General features: G+C 33.2%; 2 protein-coding genes across 3 annotated transcripts in view; one reads left to right on the top strand and one right to left on the bottom strand.

Annotated features, from left to right (window-relative positions):
* Positions 1 to 859, bottom strand: part of LOC126967521 (furin-like protease 2) — a 325069-nt gene extending 324210 nt beyond the window's left edge. For both annotated transcript variants that reach the window (XM_050812023.1, XM_050812022.1), the window contains exon 1: positions 632 to 859. The gene's annotated coding sequence lies outside the window, so the exon portion shown is untranslated. The remainder of the gene's footprint in view (positions 1 to 631) is intronic.
* Positions 860 to 2306: 1447 nt separating this feature from the next.
* On the top strand, positions 2307 to 18178 carry LOC126967571 (secretory carrier-associated membrane protein 5). Its single transcript, XM_050812098.1, has 9 exons — positions 2307 to 2530; positions 2600 to 2701; positions 7256 to 7390; positions 8121 to 8325; positions 8855 to 8917; positions 9787 to 9982; positions 13472 to 13589; positions 14465 to 14629; positions 15901 to 18178. Exons 1-8 carry the CDS (start codon positions 2474 to 2476, stop codon positions 14627 to 14629), a joined length of 1041 nt encoding a protein of 346 aa, XP_050668055.1. The 5' UTR covers positions 2307 to 2473; the 3' UTR covers positions 15901 to 18178.
* Positions 18179 to 18375: the final 197 nt, after the last annotated feature.

The raw sequence follows: 18375 nt of genomic DNA, 5'->3' as shown, positions 1-18375 counted from the left end.
GAATATTCAAAGAAGTCTTTATGGATTTTTAATTAAAATTAATACATATATTGAATTCAGGCAACAGAGTGTTGTTATACATTCATAATATAGCAAACAGAATTACTATTTAATTCAATAAATGGTTTTGTATTTTTATGGTTGTTAAACCAAATTTATGTGGCAGGCAACCAATATTCTAATAAGAATCTAGCAATTGATTAACTATAACTTTTAAAGTTCAAATAACACTCAATCACTCAAGGTGATATAAAGTCGATTAGTAAATTACGTTTCCTAAGCAGCCAGGTACTTCCTTGACATCAAAGGAAACAACTTTCCCCTGGGCCCAGTCGCAGACTAACAGACTCCCATTAGATCCTGCGCACACGCCGCCCGAATCACCGTAAGGCTACATGTTACGAATGGCACAGCAACACAACAGTATAAGGTCTATAAATTACGCAAGATAACAAATAGTGAGCTGCTATTTCATCGTCACTTTAGCCTTTACAAAATGAGAATCTGAGTGAGAAGAACCCAAACTAATCGAGTTCATGTGACGATACAAACGGGTTAATTATACTTCTAAATATGACTGAATAAAAATACTTTATGATCATAATTTTAGAGAAAATAGCTACGGACTCACCGTTTATGTTTATTCACACGAAATCCCAAACAATATAAATTCTGACACACACAGGCTACAACACGATACACTGATTTTATTCACCTCTTGACATCTGACATGATTTACAAACTTACTTTATTATCACAATTATATCTTACTATCAAAAGCGCTAAGTAAAAGTAACAATAAAAATCTTGCAAAACTATCGCAAAATAAACGATACAAAACAAAAACAGCCACCTGCTTTGACAGCAGCATTTAGCAAACTGACATGCGAAGTGCCAATCGAAATTCAAAGTGTCAAATGATTACTGAACTTGGCACTTGCCTTGTGTTGCTGAACTAGTCAGTGCCAACATTACGGTATGTATTAATCTCGTTAGAGTTAAAGTGTTAGTGGTATATATTAAAGCATTATATGTTTGAATTATTGTTTCATGTTTGCAAACAAAATATATTCTAAAACCAATTATATTATAGGTAGGTAAGCTTATATATTTTTACCAAATAAATTTGGGTGCTACTGACTCTGCGTTTCAGTTTGAACATGTGATTGCCCTAGATAGGAATGTCCCATGTTAAAGCTAAAAGTCACCGAAGATCTGTGGGGTATGTCAGTCATATCATCAGTAATTGAATTGGTGCCCGTCACATTTAGCTAATATATTTTATAAGTATCTTCCCCAACTTGATGAAACTAAGCCCAATTAAAATACCCCTATTTAAGTCAGGGGCCACCGAGGTTACCAACAACTACCGACCTATAGCAATTCTACCGGTGTTTAATAAGATCTTTGAAAAACTAATTCTAAATCGATTACTGTCACACTGTACAGTAAATAATCCTCGTACACCCTAAGCAATTTTGTTTTACCAGGGGAAAGTCCACCATGGATGCCGGAAAGATACTTGCTAAGTTTGTTTGTCTCTTGCGAGAACTCCCTGGTGCAATAGGTCTTTTCTGTAACCTTTCGCAGGCTTTTGATTACGTGAATTTTAATACATTTACATGCTTAAGATTTATAGTCTTTGCGACAATTATTTAAAATTAATGACTTCCTACTTAAGGAGTCGTAAACAGTTTGTAGAAATTTACGGTATACAATCAAATGGTTCGCATGAAGAGATAGGGGCTCCACAGGGTTTGATCTTTGGCCAGTTTCTCTTTTTAGTCAATATTCCATTTTAACTACCAAAAGTGAAACAAACAAAGGTTATGGTAATGCTAGATTTTAAAACTGGAATTTGTAGATTTGACTGTTTTTCTTTGCATTATCATAGATAGTAAATAACAGTGGAGCTCTTATATCAGTAACTTAGATAATAGATTGAGTTCTGCATCTGCTGCTAAAAAGATCAGAGAGTTGCTGACTGGTGTGAATACAGAAAGTTTGGTCTATTTTGCGTAATCCCAATTCAGCTTCATGACGTTTACTAAGTGTCAACTCCCTATGGTAAATAAATATATTTATATTGTTCATTCATCTGTTTTTTAGTTCATTATTCTATTCATATATCAATTACAATGGAACAATCAGACAATATAATTTTATTTACTGTACGTAATGAGGAATGAGCCTTCAAGACATTTGCACATGCAGTAACTATCTATATTTTACAACTAGCAACATATCAAACCGTCTGTCACTTCGTCACCAATTTAATCTGTCAAACTGTCATATCAAATGAAATCAGAAATGTTGTTACTTCGACTTGAGTGGTGAAACGATCTTTGATTAATTTGTATGAATTATTTTGATCAAAAGTTCAATTTGAAAATTAAATGACATTTTTCATTTGATACCTTTGTGCTGCATTGTTCTAAGTATCGAATAAAGTGGCGTAAATTTTTGGAATACAATGTCGAAGTTTGAAGACAATCCATTTAGTGATCCCGCCATAGACAACCCTTTTGCCGTGAGTAATATCAGATAAAGAGGATATAAAATAACTACTGATACATAATGAAGCCAATAAAAATTCCAGGACCCAGCAGTTCAACAAGTTGCAAGGAGTACAAACAATGCTACCCAAGGGCTGGATGATTACAATCCATTTGATAGCCAACAAATTGCAAATCAAGCTACAGTAAGTTAATTTCTAGTTCAACTTGGATTCGTGGGTTGATACGTCGATAAAATATATGCCTAGATACCTAGATAAATAAGTTTTATGCTGATTGACATAACATTATTACTACTCTGTTAGTAATAATATTAAATACAGCAATATCATTTGGTTCTTTTATGTTGAAGTTATTCACCGAATTATATTAAAATTTGATGCATATAGATACATTAGTATATTATAAGGCCAATAATACAAATAATCTTTGTATTTACCTCTTCTTAGCTGAAGCTGAACTCCTTAGATCAATATTGTTTAACATTTAAGAGGTTAAATTCTCAAGTTGATTAAATTATGAATTGAAATAAATATAATTTTATATAAATTGCAAAGTTTGCATATTGTCTTGAATTTGTTAATATTAACTAACTTCTTGATGGCATGTGGATTTTCTGATGCATGTAGAGTTTGAATGAGCTTTTTTATATGTTGCTGGCTCTTGAGATAGTTGTTGAAATATGTTTTCAGATAATATCTATTTAAAAGTTGGGTATACCAGTTCTTTATCATATATATCCAATATATGAATGAAAACAAAATGAGAGTAATAACATTTATCTATCACTCTCAGATATACTGATCTTAGGTATATCAACATTACTAGCTGCCCCGACAGATGTTGTTCTGTAGATAATAAAAAAATACTGTTTTATAGGAATTTGCCAATAAAATTTCTAAACATCAAGAAATATTTCGTAAAGAATGCTCCCTGTTGTTAGAATGAAATTGTTTCACAGCGGAACTGTCAAACCGTGCGTCACTAAATTCTCTCATAGAAAATATGTCCATACAAAACAAATATTGAAAATAAAAATATTTATGGGTCCCAAATCGAAATAAAAACTACCCTATCTCTCAAGTTGGACCAAACTGCACTCCATGAAGTAATCACCATTAAAATCCGTTCATTAGTTTAGGAGTCCATTGAGGACAAACATTGTGACACGAGATTTATATATATTAAGATTTGCATGTATGTATTTGTATTTCCTAAAACAATGAGCATATGGCTCATAGTTTTGAAGTTATTGCAAGCTGTTTGCAAAGAAAAAAGGTGCATTTTTTAAGTTTACTAAAACTAAGGTTTTTAATAGTGATTGTACAATGTGTTACTGTTAACTTACTTCCAGCTTAACAAACATGATGAAACTGAAACCTAAATTGAATCTATTTACACTTCTAGTAATAAAAATTTGTTATTATTATAAAATAAATAAAATATATTAACACTTCTAGTAATAAAAATGTGTGGAATTAACTTCCTTGTATAGTGTTTCTGGGACGATATGAAATGGGTACCTTAAAAAAAAGTGTGTACACCTTCCTTAAAGGCCGGCAACACTCCTGTGATTCCTCTGGTGTTGCAAGAGATGTGGGTGGCGGTGATCACTTAACAACAGGTGATCCGTACACTCATTTGTCCTCCTATTCCATAAAAAAAAATTAGTGAACTCCAAGTTTTGGTAATTTTTTTTTGCCCAAATATGCTGAAAATGAAACTTCATTTTTGAAACTCCACTATACCACCACAGCTATTTCTACCTTAAAATACCAGCACACATTTTACTGTGTTATTGCAAAAAATTAATTTAAACATAGCTTAGACATGTGCTTTGTTAAATAGTGACCTAACTATAACAATGTTGGTGACCTAACAATAATGACATCCAAATTGGAGTTTATCTTTTTCTATTACAAAACAGTGCTTAGCTTGTGTTTAACTGAAACATTGTTAAGCACAACATAAACTGAAGTGTGCAGGAACAATTAAAGGAACACAATTTTTGTCTTCTATTTGTCATCAAAAAATCTAAATCTTCCATATGAATATGATCTATCTGCTAGACTTACCTTTTGGTTTGTGTTAAAATATAAGCTGTGTCTAAAGATTGTTGAACACTAAACAACAGAAAGACACAGATTTGTAATAGAACTTTTTGAAAACAATGTTCAACCCAGTTAAATTTTTTTGTATTAAAACACATAATTTTTAAGCCTTAGGCTTAGGTAGATGATGCTGCTTAACATAATATGGGCGACTATCTGATTTCTTCACTTAATTAATACACATGATTTGATTGTGTGTAAAACTGTGTGTAAAAAATAATAATAGATATTATGTGTACCTATTTCTTTATGACTATGTAAAACCTCTTGCTCGTAGCCAGTTAACAGCATCATTTTATATTCTCCTTTTTTTAAACAGATGTTTTCATGAGTTGAATATATATCATTCAATTTGACATATCAATTACAGCTTTGTTTCATAACATTATCTAAAGTTGATGACTATATTTTGATGATTGATCATTAAACAATGAAATCATGTTACTAAGAAATAATAGTTCTCATTTCGTTTATTTTTCACAAATCTTATATTATAATTTGTTGTGATAGTAGACAGTTATAATATTGTGGTATTTGTTCATCTGTGCTTTTGCTTATTTTTATCTCAATAATTAACTACAGATACTTGATATTTAACACTCAATTTCTATATTCATTGCAAAAGCTTGTTATAATAATCCATCTCCTACTTTTAGCATATGAATAAATTGATGTATGCATAAATCTAGATTGAAGCTGATTTTTTAACCGTTTATGAGAGAATGAATTGCAATATGACAGTTCTCTCATACAATACAAGATCTTCTCCTAAGTGGAAATGTGTTTCTGATGAAGAAGTTATAATATAACTATGTCTGCTTAGGACCTAGGTTATAAATAGCTCAAATAGCTGTCTTCATTTATACCTATATCATGCAAGTCCATTCGGAGAGCGGAAAGTCCTTACTGTGGCAAAAATAGTGTAAAGATTCTGTCACTTATTCTTATAAAACATCATATTGATGCCATATCCAAAAGTAATACAAAATTTTTCAAAACAGTTGTTAAACATGGCGTACTTTCACAAGCTTTAACTGTGATTCAAAAATTAAATCTTAGCATAGACATTTTTCATTTACGCGGTCGTTTCTTAATTTTACGAGCTTTATCATTTCACTTTTACTGTTTAGTTTTAAATTAATAATTCAATTTAAAAAGTTTCGTAGCAAGGAGTTTTCATACATAGAACAAAATCTGATAGATTTTGTATGAAGAAAAATTTTAACAAAAAAACATCCGACTTCAAAAACACTATTCCAAAACAATAGATATAATGTGCACTAAAAAGTATAAAAATAATTGCATGTTTTTATACAAACTAATTAATCGAAATCGGTTGGCGTGATATTGAGTTATTCGTAAATTTATCATCCACTTTGCTATACGTATGCATAACAAATTTAAGAATTTTATGGTTTTCTCATGGATGCTATTGTCAGATCTGGGCCAAATTACAATGGGACCACACGGGAAGCACCAGCTTTCAAAAAAGAATTCAAGAATTATCAAAATCGGTTCACCGAGTCGAAAGTTTTGCGGTAACAAACATAAAAAATGAACATACCGGCGAATTGAGAACCTCCTCCTTTTTTGAAGTCAGTTAAAAATGAATGAATCCATACAACTAAGCATTAAATACTCAAAATTCTTTTGATTGTTGCTGATTGTATTTAATTACCAGTTCTAATTTAAGATTTTTCACATCTTCATTTGTCAAAAATCGACTCAGCTGTATACGCGTACGATACCGATACAATGTTTCATTTAAAAAAAGTCTACATGCAAAAACGTGCCATTTTCTGAAATTATGTTGAAATGAACACTATTAATCCTTTGATTTACTAGATTAGATTTAGACTTAGATTAGTTATTTTTCTATTTTCCACAACTGTATTGAAAAACATCGTGTGATACACGGTTGTGTAGGTTATTGCAAACTTATGCCATTTAAAACCCTCGCCTTCGACTCGGGCTTGTTAATAACAGCTCGTTTGCAATAACCTACTTTCCACCCTTGTATCACAATTACCATTTATTCGTAAAGGAGTAATGACGGCGGAACTTACAACATACAGCGGGAATAGCGGAACGGCAAAAGTGTGTTTAAAGACGATCAAAGTGTGTCAACTGCCACTGTCCTAATCGGGTTCTAAATTCAACATACGTAACCTGAACTGAATGAACGTTCTACATTGCTAATTTTCACTAAAAATATTTTAAACAAATGAAGTTAATGCGATAATTTATAGATATAGCAGTGGAAACTTATTATGGTTAATTTGTATTCCATATTTCGGCTGTGTCTTTATGTATACATACGACATAACTTGTCTATATGTATAAAACGTCATTATAAAGGAGGAAAAACGTAAATACAGGTTAACTGATGCCAAGGGATCACCGCCAAGATAGATTCTTGCAAATATTGGCGATTTGAGACCATGAAACCCAATTCAGTTGAATGAGAATATAATATAAAATTTTCCGTTACTTATCGCTCTTCGAGGATTTGCTTAGACCAAATTTGAAAATGGGTTTATGCAATACGAACATAAATTCAAAAATTTCCTCTTATTTGTTTTAGTAGGTAGTAGGTAGACAAAGAGTACAGTAGATTATTTTTTTTAGATGCAGCAACAGCCCACTCAACCTGCCATAATGCAGGCTGTCTTACCACCGACTACAGGACAGTATACAAGACCAAGCCAACAATCACAGCCAACTCCTGGACCACCTACAAACTTTTCCACTGCTGAATTACAGGTAAAGTCCGCTCAACATTCACGCGAGAAAATAAGGAAAACACGAGATACACGAATGTGGAACCGATTCACATAATCTTCGCAGGTATTCGCCTTGTTCTCCGATTTATGTCGGCTTTTTGGCGCCAAACAAAAGAGCTGGGAACGCGAGAACAGAAGAGCACTTGTATTGACTCCACACTAGCATGTTTCTCTGTATATATAGTGAGAGACTCTTCCATTATAACAGTTTTGCGTCATCTGGCATCGATATGAGCCGGATTTGGACAACCAAACTATAATTGGCATTTCTAGAATAATTTCAAGAACTGATTTTGTAGAATATAAGCTTCATCATCATCAGCTGCCAACTTATATTTAAGTTTAAAAGATTATAAAAATAAACTAAAAATCCACGATGCGTCGAAACGTATCAGCACTTTGATGGAATAACCCATTGATGAATTAAAAAAACCAAAAAGATAAGCTTGTCGCAGTTACTTCTGCGTCTATCGTCATCAGTTAGGTGCTGGTCTGCCGCACTAAGTCAAAATAGAAATTATTTTGATATTCAATACAGATGTCTTTACTTTTAATCCTTGCATTAGCTACTTTAAGCCTCATATCAGCTGTTACTATCAATTTTATCGAGCGGCTATGAGTGCCGATTGGCAATGTGACCAATGTTTTATATAAGGACAATTTGGCGGATAAAACTTGAGAGAAAGCTAAGTAATACTATTTTATTGCAGCGTCGGCAAGAGGAACTAGAGCAGAAAGCGGAAGAGCTAGCAAGACGCGAAGCTGAACTTCGCGCAGGATCGGCTGGTCGGAGAAATAACTGGCCGCCACTACCTTCCTTCTGCCCGATACAGCCTTGCTTCTACCAGGACATCAATGTTGACATACCACTCGAGTTTCAGAGAATTGTTAGACACTTGTACCATTTGTGGATGTGTGAGTTTATTATATATTATTTCTATCTTATAGCAACTTTATCAAATCCACAGTAAACATATGTTATAAATGTGAATATCCGAAATCCGTCTGTTACATTCACGGCTTCAGTACCCAAGGTTTTTGAGGAAATTTAGTATAGACATATACTCGAAAGTTTTTTTAAGTAAATTAATAATTTATTTTTCTTAGCGTGATTTTATCGAATTCTATGCAAATTAATTTGAGGACACCAATCCCGTCACTGATGCAACTCTTTCTTGTATCGTTTTTAACATTGCACACTATTATTTTTATGCTCCTATAATATGCCCAAATTAATTTCATTCATGTTCCAACCACAATTTTTATAAGTTGTTATAGTCGAATTTTCTACTATTGGCCGTTTTCTACATGTTACCAACACAGTTGGACTACTATTTATTTGGTAGTCTGTGTTGTTAAAAGTTTCCAATTGGAGAGATGATGATGAATAGAAATTTACTTTATTTCAAACGATGTTTACTTACCTATGTGTTTTATGTTGCAGTTCATGCTTTGGTGCTTGCGTTAAATATAGTCGGCGGTCTTGCGCTTGCGATTGCTGGAGAAGGTAATTAATAAATAGATTTTAATAAACAAGTACATGCTTCAAGACTATAAGGCGAGGTACCGCTAAGATATTGTTCTATTCTCTAGTCACGTGCACTGCAGTATCAGCTTGTTCCGTTTGGTGGCGCGAAGAGAGTAGGTACTTTGTGTAAATGGTTCCATTCCCTGGCGTGTTATACTGCCTGAGACTTAGTTCTGCAGATTATGCGGTCAAAAAAAAATTAACAGTTAACTGACGTAGATACGGCGCAATTTGTTTACTTTAGTTATTTTCATGGTATTATGTCCTATGGTATTTTGTTATGGGGCAGTGCAGCAGATATTAATACCATGTATGTGCTGCAGAATAGGGATATTCGCGCTATTAAGACCTTGGTCCTTAGGGATCATTCAGTGAACAATTTAAAGAAACATTTAACTATTGCATCTCAATATATTATTGATATGCAACAGTTAGATGTTTATTTCTTTAATATACGTAACCTGAATTTACTTTTCTGGCCAATTCATTTGAGCAGCGGGCGGCAAAATTTTGAAATAGCAGACTATAGAGTTATGTATGTTCATAATGATATATTTTAAGGTACTGAATCCAATTTACAAAATCATACTCAAAGTTTAAAGTTTTTTTGTCATTCAAACAATAAAAACTGATTTATAGTTGCTTTGTCAAGTTAAACTCACTATTTGTAAAAAAAAATCGCTTCGGAAACATGTCTAGCATATAATTACCCACCCACTGTCTTTACTCTTGTTCTAGATCTCCACTTCACTTGAAAGTGGAAGAGGTAATGCTTTGCCGGTGTTCTTCTAAACATGCTACACCAGGAGTATTTAATTTGATTATAACTGTATTTTGTTTATTTCTAGGTGTCACAGTATTTGGCCTGTCCATTCTGTACTTCTTGCTGCTAACACCATTCAGTTTCATCTGCTGGTACAGACCGATATACAAGGCCTTCCGAAGTGACTCCTCGTTCAATTTTATGGTGTTCTTCTTTATATTCATGCTCCAAGGCATCATCACTTTGGTGCAGTCCATCGGATTCAGTGACGGAGGTTCATGGTAAGTAACTTCAGATTTTTTAATTTAATATGAGCAGAGAGAACTTCATATAGTAAAACATTTAACAAGCGACCAGAAAATTTAAATTTATCTGCTAAACATGTTTATAATAATTTTCAGTGATGAGTATTATAATTAATAATATGTTGTTTAATAGTCTGAAAATGTCAAACTAAATGTTTACAATATTTTGAAATACAAGACTACAATTTAAATTAAATGAATAATTCGTGAATTGAATAGGAATGAATGAATATTGTTTAATATGCATTTTAAAATTTCATGACACAATAAAAATGTTACGTCTTTACCAAAACCTGTTGATCATTCTTTAATAACTAATAAAACAATCAATGTCAAAATTTTTTAATTTTATATGATAATGATTATTTCTATGCCTTATGATGTATGCCTTTCAATGCTCTTACTTTCCAACCCTCAGTAATTTTAGACTTAGGTGTTGATAAGTTTTCTATAGAAGCAAATAAAACTTTTTCTCATATAATGGACTCAGATTTTCGACATTGGTATAAAATCTACACAGATGCTTCAAAAACAGACATGAGTCCGGTTGGGGCTGCAGTATGGATTCCCTCAACAAGAATTATACTGAGTTATAGCTGCCCACCTACCACTTCTGTGTTTACAGGGGAATCAATCGCCATTCTTGAAGCTATTCAATTTGTTAAGTCTCACAACATGAACAATTCTATTATCCTTTCAGACTCTAAAAGTTGCCTCCAATCAATTCTCTCAAATCCGTTTAAGACAAAAAGTCAGTTTCCCCTCATTCTCAAAATAAGAGAAACTTTGAAAGAGTGCTATGAACTCAAAATTAACATAGTTTTAGCTTGGATTCCAGGTCACATGGGCATCTCTGGTAATGAAACTGCAGATGCCTGTGCTAGATCAGCTGCTCATTCAGGTTCCTTTCAGTATTCAGAAATATTCACTCATGACTTGTGCTCTACCCTGAAACCCAAGATGTATGAGAGTTGGTCAAACATTTGGCAAGTTTCCAAAACTTTAAAAGGCAAATTTTATGGAGAACTCCAACCAGAAATTCCTCAAAAACCTTGGTTCTCAAAATGTAGGATTCATAATAAAACAATAATCTCAACTATATGCCGCTTACGTTTAAACCATGCCTGCACTCCAGTCTTTCTAGCAAAACTTAGAATTAGGGATCATTCTCTATGTGATTGTGGCCTTGATGAGGGAAACATGGATCATTTATTCTTTAGTTGTCCCTTAATGCAATCTTCTCTGCACAATTATATACCCGCTGAAGTCCCCCGTCCAACCTCCGTTAAATGTCTCCTCTCCCTAGTTTACACTCCTTTTGTAAAAATTTTGTGTAAATATATTAAAATAAATAAGATTAAGTTGTAAATATTATTTAGTACTTATATTAATTAATTATTTAAGTATTTCTATTTGTGTATGTCGTTTATAGTCTTACAAGCATGTATATTATTTGTTTCAGATATTATTAGAAAATTAAACTTTATGTAATCTGAACACCGATTATTACCGTTAAACTTAGAAGACACATACTCAAAGCTTGGTAGTCTAATCTAACGTGATTCTGGCAAATCTGTGGTATATCTTCCACAGAAGCCACAGTAGGAAGAATAGAATAGATAATGATTCCTGCAAACTCTTGCTTTCGGTTACTAAGTCGTTTTATGCGTCGTGTATTATATGCGTTGACTTAAACCACACACGCAATTGTATTCGGTGTGCACTCGAATGTAGCGTTAGTATGCTGAGGAGAAGAAAAAAGAGATCTTTTCTTTTTCACAGACTGTGGCGTGTGATTTTTGATAAATTATCTTATTCTATGTGCCTCCACTGAGAAATACATGTTCTTCTCTCCACGTTCTGTCAGTACCAACGTCCATACCTGTCCTCTTTACCTACCCGATTCAGTTCCTGTTCGCGTGCGTCTCAAGCAACGCTCTTAGCATTCTCCGCACTCACGTGTGTGTGTTATCAAACTTTAATTGGCGTTAGTGTTTATCACAAATCTAAGCCAATAAATATATATTTTCTAAACATGCTTGGATAACTGAGCATTCGGTACTAGGTACCTAATATTCAATTATCCAAGCTTGAGGTTCCTGTTTTGAGATAAATCGCAATTGCTGTACTGGCCAATTCATACGAGCAGCGGCCGGCAAAAAGAGTATGATAATGCATATCTGTGGTGGTTTAGCAGCAAAATAAATTTCATAGTTAAATCATATGAGTCGTGTAATTTAGAATGGAACGATCTTTTACTCGCAAACATTGCAACCAAGAATAACAATGCAATAAAGGTAACTTGTAAAAATTATCATTATTTCATTTAAATTTCGAACTAGTTGTATATTGTAAGAAAAATCAACACTTTAACGCGGTAAATCATATTATTGTTCGTTTTTCGTCATTGATTTTGAAAATAGATAATTATTGTATTTGAGAAAATAAGTTCAAGTGAGAGTGAACTTACTTTAACGCTAGCTGAAATTCAAGAGGCGGCAAGAGCCGTGTAGTTTTAATTTTCGGCAGGCCTTGGCCACAACTAGGCATTGATTGACTAATATATGTTTTACACGTTCGTAGATCAATGCCTATTTTGCTGGCCGCTGCAGTATTATTTATTTATTTATTAAATGATAACATTCAAATGTTAACAAAACCCTGCAAATCTGTTCTGACAGTTTGACTGCAGGAACGAGTCTCTTTAAATATAGATATTTACATAGTTTTATAAAATTAACTTAATACTTTAAATACTACTATTTTAAATATAGATATTTATATTTTTATATATACTTTAAATACTAGAATTTTAAATATAGATATTTACATATTTCCATATACTTAACTTAATACTTTAACTACTTGAATAACAATATTTACGATGGTTATGGAAGCGTACTTAAAAAGTATTTTTTTAAGGCGACACTAAATGCCGGCGACCTTGAGCGATATGAGTATATATATGGCTGTCGGCCCGCCATCTATGTAACAAAGCCAATATTTTCAAAATTCTTGGGTGGTAAATAGTTTATATGCTTACAATCCTCGTTATTCACTACTAATCTGAATAAATGAACCTACACAAAAAAGTACAAGCTATAAGAATAACTTTTCTGAGAGAAGTACCAAAAAAAATGCGTCACGCCATGCCAAAAAACTTGTATAACTTCAAAGAAATGTGGTAGTTCAAAAAAGCTCGGCAGTGTTAACTATAACCAACAGCAAGCATTAGCAACCTACAAATAAGACTTAAGGATATGTGTAACAGGATTAAATAGTGTTCATAGCTCGAAATCCTATACTTTCACCACAAAACTTGTCTAAAAACACCATGTTTGCGTGTTTTCGGCCTACTCTTCGCCTTAACTTAGTTTTAAACCTGGATTTATTTGTAAATGTACTGTAGGATCAAAGGGCACTTTGTTGTAAATGTATATGCAGTGATTTTTACCATTGTTTCAGCGGGCTGATAACATGTATCGCCACTTTCAAAGTGAGCGTGGGTGCTGGCATCATAACACTGTTGGTCACTATTGGGTTCATCATGGCTGTGGTTGCTGACATCATGCTCATTACGAAGGTACGTAGTGACGTGTCTGGAGCATGGACAGATTTATTCCGTATGTTTGGAGTGAAAACTTCTTTGGACATGTTGAGCTCTCTATTTCGTGGGTATTGAATGAGACGGAGACACTCAATTATGTAACGCTCATTCGAGTAGTAAACTATGTGTGTGCGATTAGTTAGAGCAAAATTTACAAGAGTAATTTATGCAGAAATATATATACTTACGTACCTATATGTATAATGTAAATGCTATTACTATTATTCATAAGAATATGCAACAAAAAATCGTTTTATAAACTTATTAACGTTCCGTATTATACACCTCTCTTTGACGAAGTTTTCACTTCTGCCGTGAGATTTTAAATTTTTTTAATTCTTATTCTTCTTCAAATAAGAAAAATACGTAATAATTTTTAATAGAAGTTGCCTAACGAGACTACAAGTCACCTGATGGATCACAGAAACTTTATCAGACTTCTAGATAGGACCCATGCCGTTTCGATCTGGAATTGGAGGTCCAATTAACTCGCTAACAAGCTAAGCTCTTCGATTTGTGATAAAAAATGTATTATTATTCGAGGGTGAAACCGTTGAGCACAGTTAGTTTTTTTTTATTCAAATAAGAGACGAGACGAGCAGGACGTTCAGCTGATGGTAATTGATACGGCGTACCCATTACAATGCAGTGTCGCTGAGGATTTTTGAAAATCCCAAAAAATTCTGAGCAGAACTACAATTACGTTCGTCACCTTGAGACATAAGATGTTAAGTCTCATTTGCTCAGTAATTTGACTAGCTACAGCACCCTTCGCGCGTCTTGTGGTATCCATAATCTTGCCGGCATACTGTGCAAAGCAGCCTCCCACTGAAAATAAATGTTTGGTTAAGGTACATCGCATATACCGGTCGACGGGCGCATCACTCGCCAAGGCGCAGGCGGAGTTCACGAGCGAGATCCTCCGCAACCAGCACGTGCAAGGCGCCGCTACCAACATGGCCGCCGCCGCAGTCAACTCGCAGTACAACACCAACCTCGGCACTAACAGATACTAGGTGGGTAGCTACAATGGCAGCCGTCACGTGCTACCGTAAGTGCTCATTCACGTTGACTCGCGGGCGCGGTCACGAAATATCAAACGTTGCAATCGCGACGTCAGGTAAGTCCAACAAGTATGAACTTGGCGCTAGAAACGGTAGCACGTCTTCATCATGTCTTTCCGTACAGAAGAGTTTATAAGTGCTGTTCAGGCTAGAACTGCGATTTGAGATCCTGGTGTATCCAAAAAATCTGGAAGGATGTTCTCTCAAAGTATTGTATAAAGTACGAAATTCACCATAGCGTTCTCTTTCTTTATCATCTCGAATTTTCGGTTAAAAATAAAAGATCGTCGTCCATGTTTACAATCTCTGACAACCAACGTGAACAAGTACAAACACTTTTATCAAATGATATGTATGATAAATCTTACATTTAAACTTCTATTCATTAACATTCATTAACATTCTAATATATGCATAGGCCTTAGATAGAATCTAGATAGAGCCTGTTGCTGTTAGATAACGGAAGAAAAGAGGACATGTTTATAACTTTAGTGTGCGTGACAAGCTACGTCTTACACTCGCGATTTGTATGACACTTTGTGTCAGAGTGCGTACATTGCTCAAATAGTCAACAGTCAACTAAATTTTTATGACGTTTTCACAGCTGTTTAACTTGGCTTATAAGCAATTAACTTAATTGACAAAGGGCTGATTTTTCATTGCTCTGATAAACAATCAGTAAGCGTTTATTCGAAGTAGCATAAAATTAAATTTTAAGAGGTTTTGAAACAAAAAATTTTTTTTTCACAAAACAATTAAACCGCCGAAAAATTTGAAAAGCGACAGATAATAAACCTTTTTTATTTAACTTTAATATACAATTTTAATAATGGAGAGATGTGACGACTCTTAATAACACACAATAGCTGTAGGTATATCCCCTCACTTCTGCGCGTTCCGTGCGAGAACACAGAACGCGAGAGGTCGCGGGTTCGAGTCCCGCATCGATCATAAATTTTGTTTTCAAACTTAATTTGTATAATTAATCCCAGAAGTGATCAAATTAAAAAATAACAAATTGTTTAGATATGAACGAGCGACATCTCAAGTCTATTACCTAATATGCAAATATCCCCTATATTTTTTTTTAAATATTTGAGCAGGTTATCAACTGTAAACTAGGTCCTGTAGATGAAGCCAAAACCAAAGAGTTGAACAAGACATATCTTACTTATCAAGACAAATTATTACACATATTAATTTATTGTTATGATCATTTCCAGATAATTTGACAAACGAATTAGAGAACAGCATTTAATGGAGAGCTACGACGGAGCACATAATTAATATTTAATAATAGCAGATATTTACTTACTTAGAAAATATAATATATAAAACACTAAAATTGAAAGATGTCAAAAAGTATTATAGTGTGGTTAATACATTTTTATTAATTTCCCCAGTTTTCAGTCACTTCAGACTAACAAATGATGGAGTTTGGATTTATACATAGAATTGTGTGTATAGAGAACATGTATTAAAATTAATGCTTCAGTTTGATGATTCACTGTGAAACAGAAAAGTGTTGCCGCATCTTTACTACTGTTCTTAAACTTTTATCATCATTGTTATTATAATTTCTCATGTCTCCATGTATAACTATTCAGGTACAATTTGTTAAATTATAAATTTGACAATATGTTAATGGCATTATGTTATATTGATTGTTTTGGTACTGTTGAGATTCAATTTGTTTTAATCAATAAATTTTTCTTGTTGTTAATGTCGCAATAATAGATTTTTTTTAAACTACCCACATTTTTATCAAATCAATAGTTAATTTGAATGCATATTTAACTTATATTAATATCTTGTAATATACTTGGATAGTCAACCGTGGTATCAATAATATGATTAGTGGCTCGATTCTTTATAGTGTAGGTATGGCTCTGTTTCTATTTAAGCATATTAATAAATAATGAAAATATTATATACCTATCTAATTGATATTTTATTGTACTTGTTTTACATTGTTTTTGCTTAATTGTAATATCTGTACAGATTGTAATATATCAGCCAAAATATTATATGGCTGTGTTTAACTTAATATCTTTTCTATAATGGTTAGTTACAAACATCTAATAATAATTTTAATTGGAATAAAAAAAAATTGGAGATAATTTTTTGCACATTATAATTTCAGCATGCCCAGAGTTTTTAATTCTATAAGAATTTCGTTACAAATATATTTTGTTTTTTAAACCACATGAGCTTATGGAACGCTTTAATATATAGTAAATACTAAGTTGCGTTGTCTGCCCTATATTCTTGTGTATATTTATATAAATTCTATTTATACCCAAGTACAGAAAGTTTTGCGGTAAAGTTCAGATTATGCGAAAGGGCTAAAGGCTCCTCTAGTCTAAATATATAGTATAATGTGACAAAGTGACTCATAGTTTGTTAAATGGGAGGTCTGCTTTGAAGTCAATCCATCTATAGCCAGTACTATGTAGTTGTAAACTCCAGTAGATAATTTAACATTAAATTGACACTAAATAGTAACTCCAAACATATTGACTGCCGGGATAAGATATATCACAGATAAATGTTCAATTCAGAGGCGCGTTCAGGACCTACGCTCAAACTATCAGTTGACGCAACTCGCTCGTTCGGGATCTCACAGAGTTGTAACTAATTAACCATCAACATAGATGGTTGGAAGACTCTGGCAACTGACGTTTATAAAGAATATTTCGATGGCATTGCACGCTCTTATCAACTATTGACACTTGCATGACTTTGACGTTATAACTCAGGTACCTATATGTCAATATCACTTGTAAGCAAGTTAAAAAACCCGTATAACCGCACCCTGAGGCCGTGAACGTTTCTCAGTGTTCATGAAATTGACATGTCATTTCAAGCGGACGATCGAAAGTCCAAAATTAAATAAAGTAAGCAAGTATGCTATATAATATTGTAATTGTCTCGATAAAGGAATTTGACTTATTAATGTACATTCCAAATTGTTCTTGTACATATCGCTTTATGCCCTTCGTATATTCTACTTGTGTGTGTCTGACTGTTATTCGAACTGTTACTTAATAATGTATGTTTGTGTGAGCATTCTTGCCCTATGTGTGTTAATATCTTAGATGCACAATAAATTAAACAAATATTTATACATATATAACTAGTCATGTAACTGACAACTTCGCTTTGATTCACCGTTCAGATTTGTATCGAGAACTTAGTTCCGAATTGTCTTCAAAGGAACTGATCATGTTTTCATACAAATATTTGTTCTAGGTGTTTCTAAGTCTTGACAAGGGCTGGCTCAAGAGTACTGGAATGAATATATTTGAATTAATACCTATTAGTAATTACTTGATTTAAATAATGGATATTTGTGTATCTAGGCCTAGTTTAATGTAAATTATTGTCGACCGTCCTTACCCGGGTAAGTGAAGGTATAGATTTATCTTGTTTAATTAACTGTTTTGTAACGATTTAAGTCATGTTAAACTTATGATTAATAATAATATTTAGTTTCCGAAATTATTGTTTCATTTTATAAAATTGTATCGTCATCCCTTCTATTAATATAGAAAATAAAATAGAATATTTTTTTCCTTACACATTATATTTATTTATTTTATCAAAATATGACTTCAATAGGGTGACAATGATGCCAAACAACGTCTGAAATAAACTGTTGGTAGTGTCTTTCGGCCGTTCCCAATATAGGTACCTAC

Source organism: Leptidea sinapis, chromosome 13 (assembly GCF_905404315.1).
Source record: "Leptidea sinapis chromosome 13, ilLepSina1.1, whole genome shotgun sequence".
NCBI lineage: Eukaryota > Metazoa > Arthropoda > Insecta > Lepidoptera > Pieridae > Leptidea > Leptidea sinapis.
This window is presented reverse-complemented; position numbering and strand designations above follow the sequence as displayed.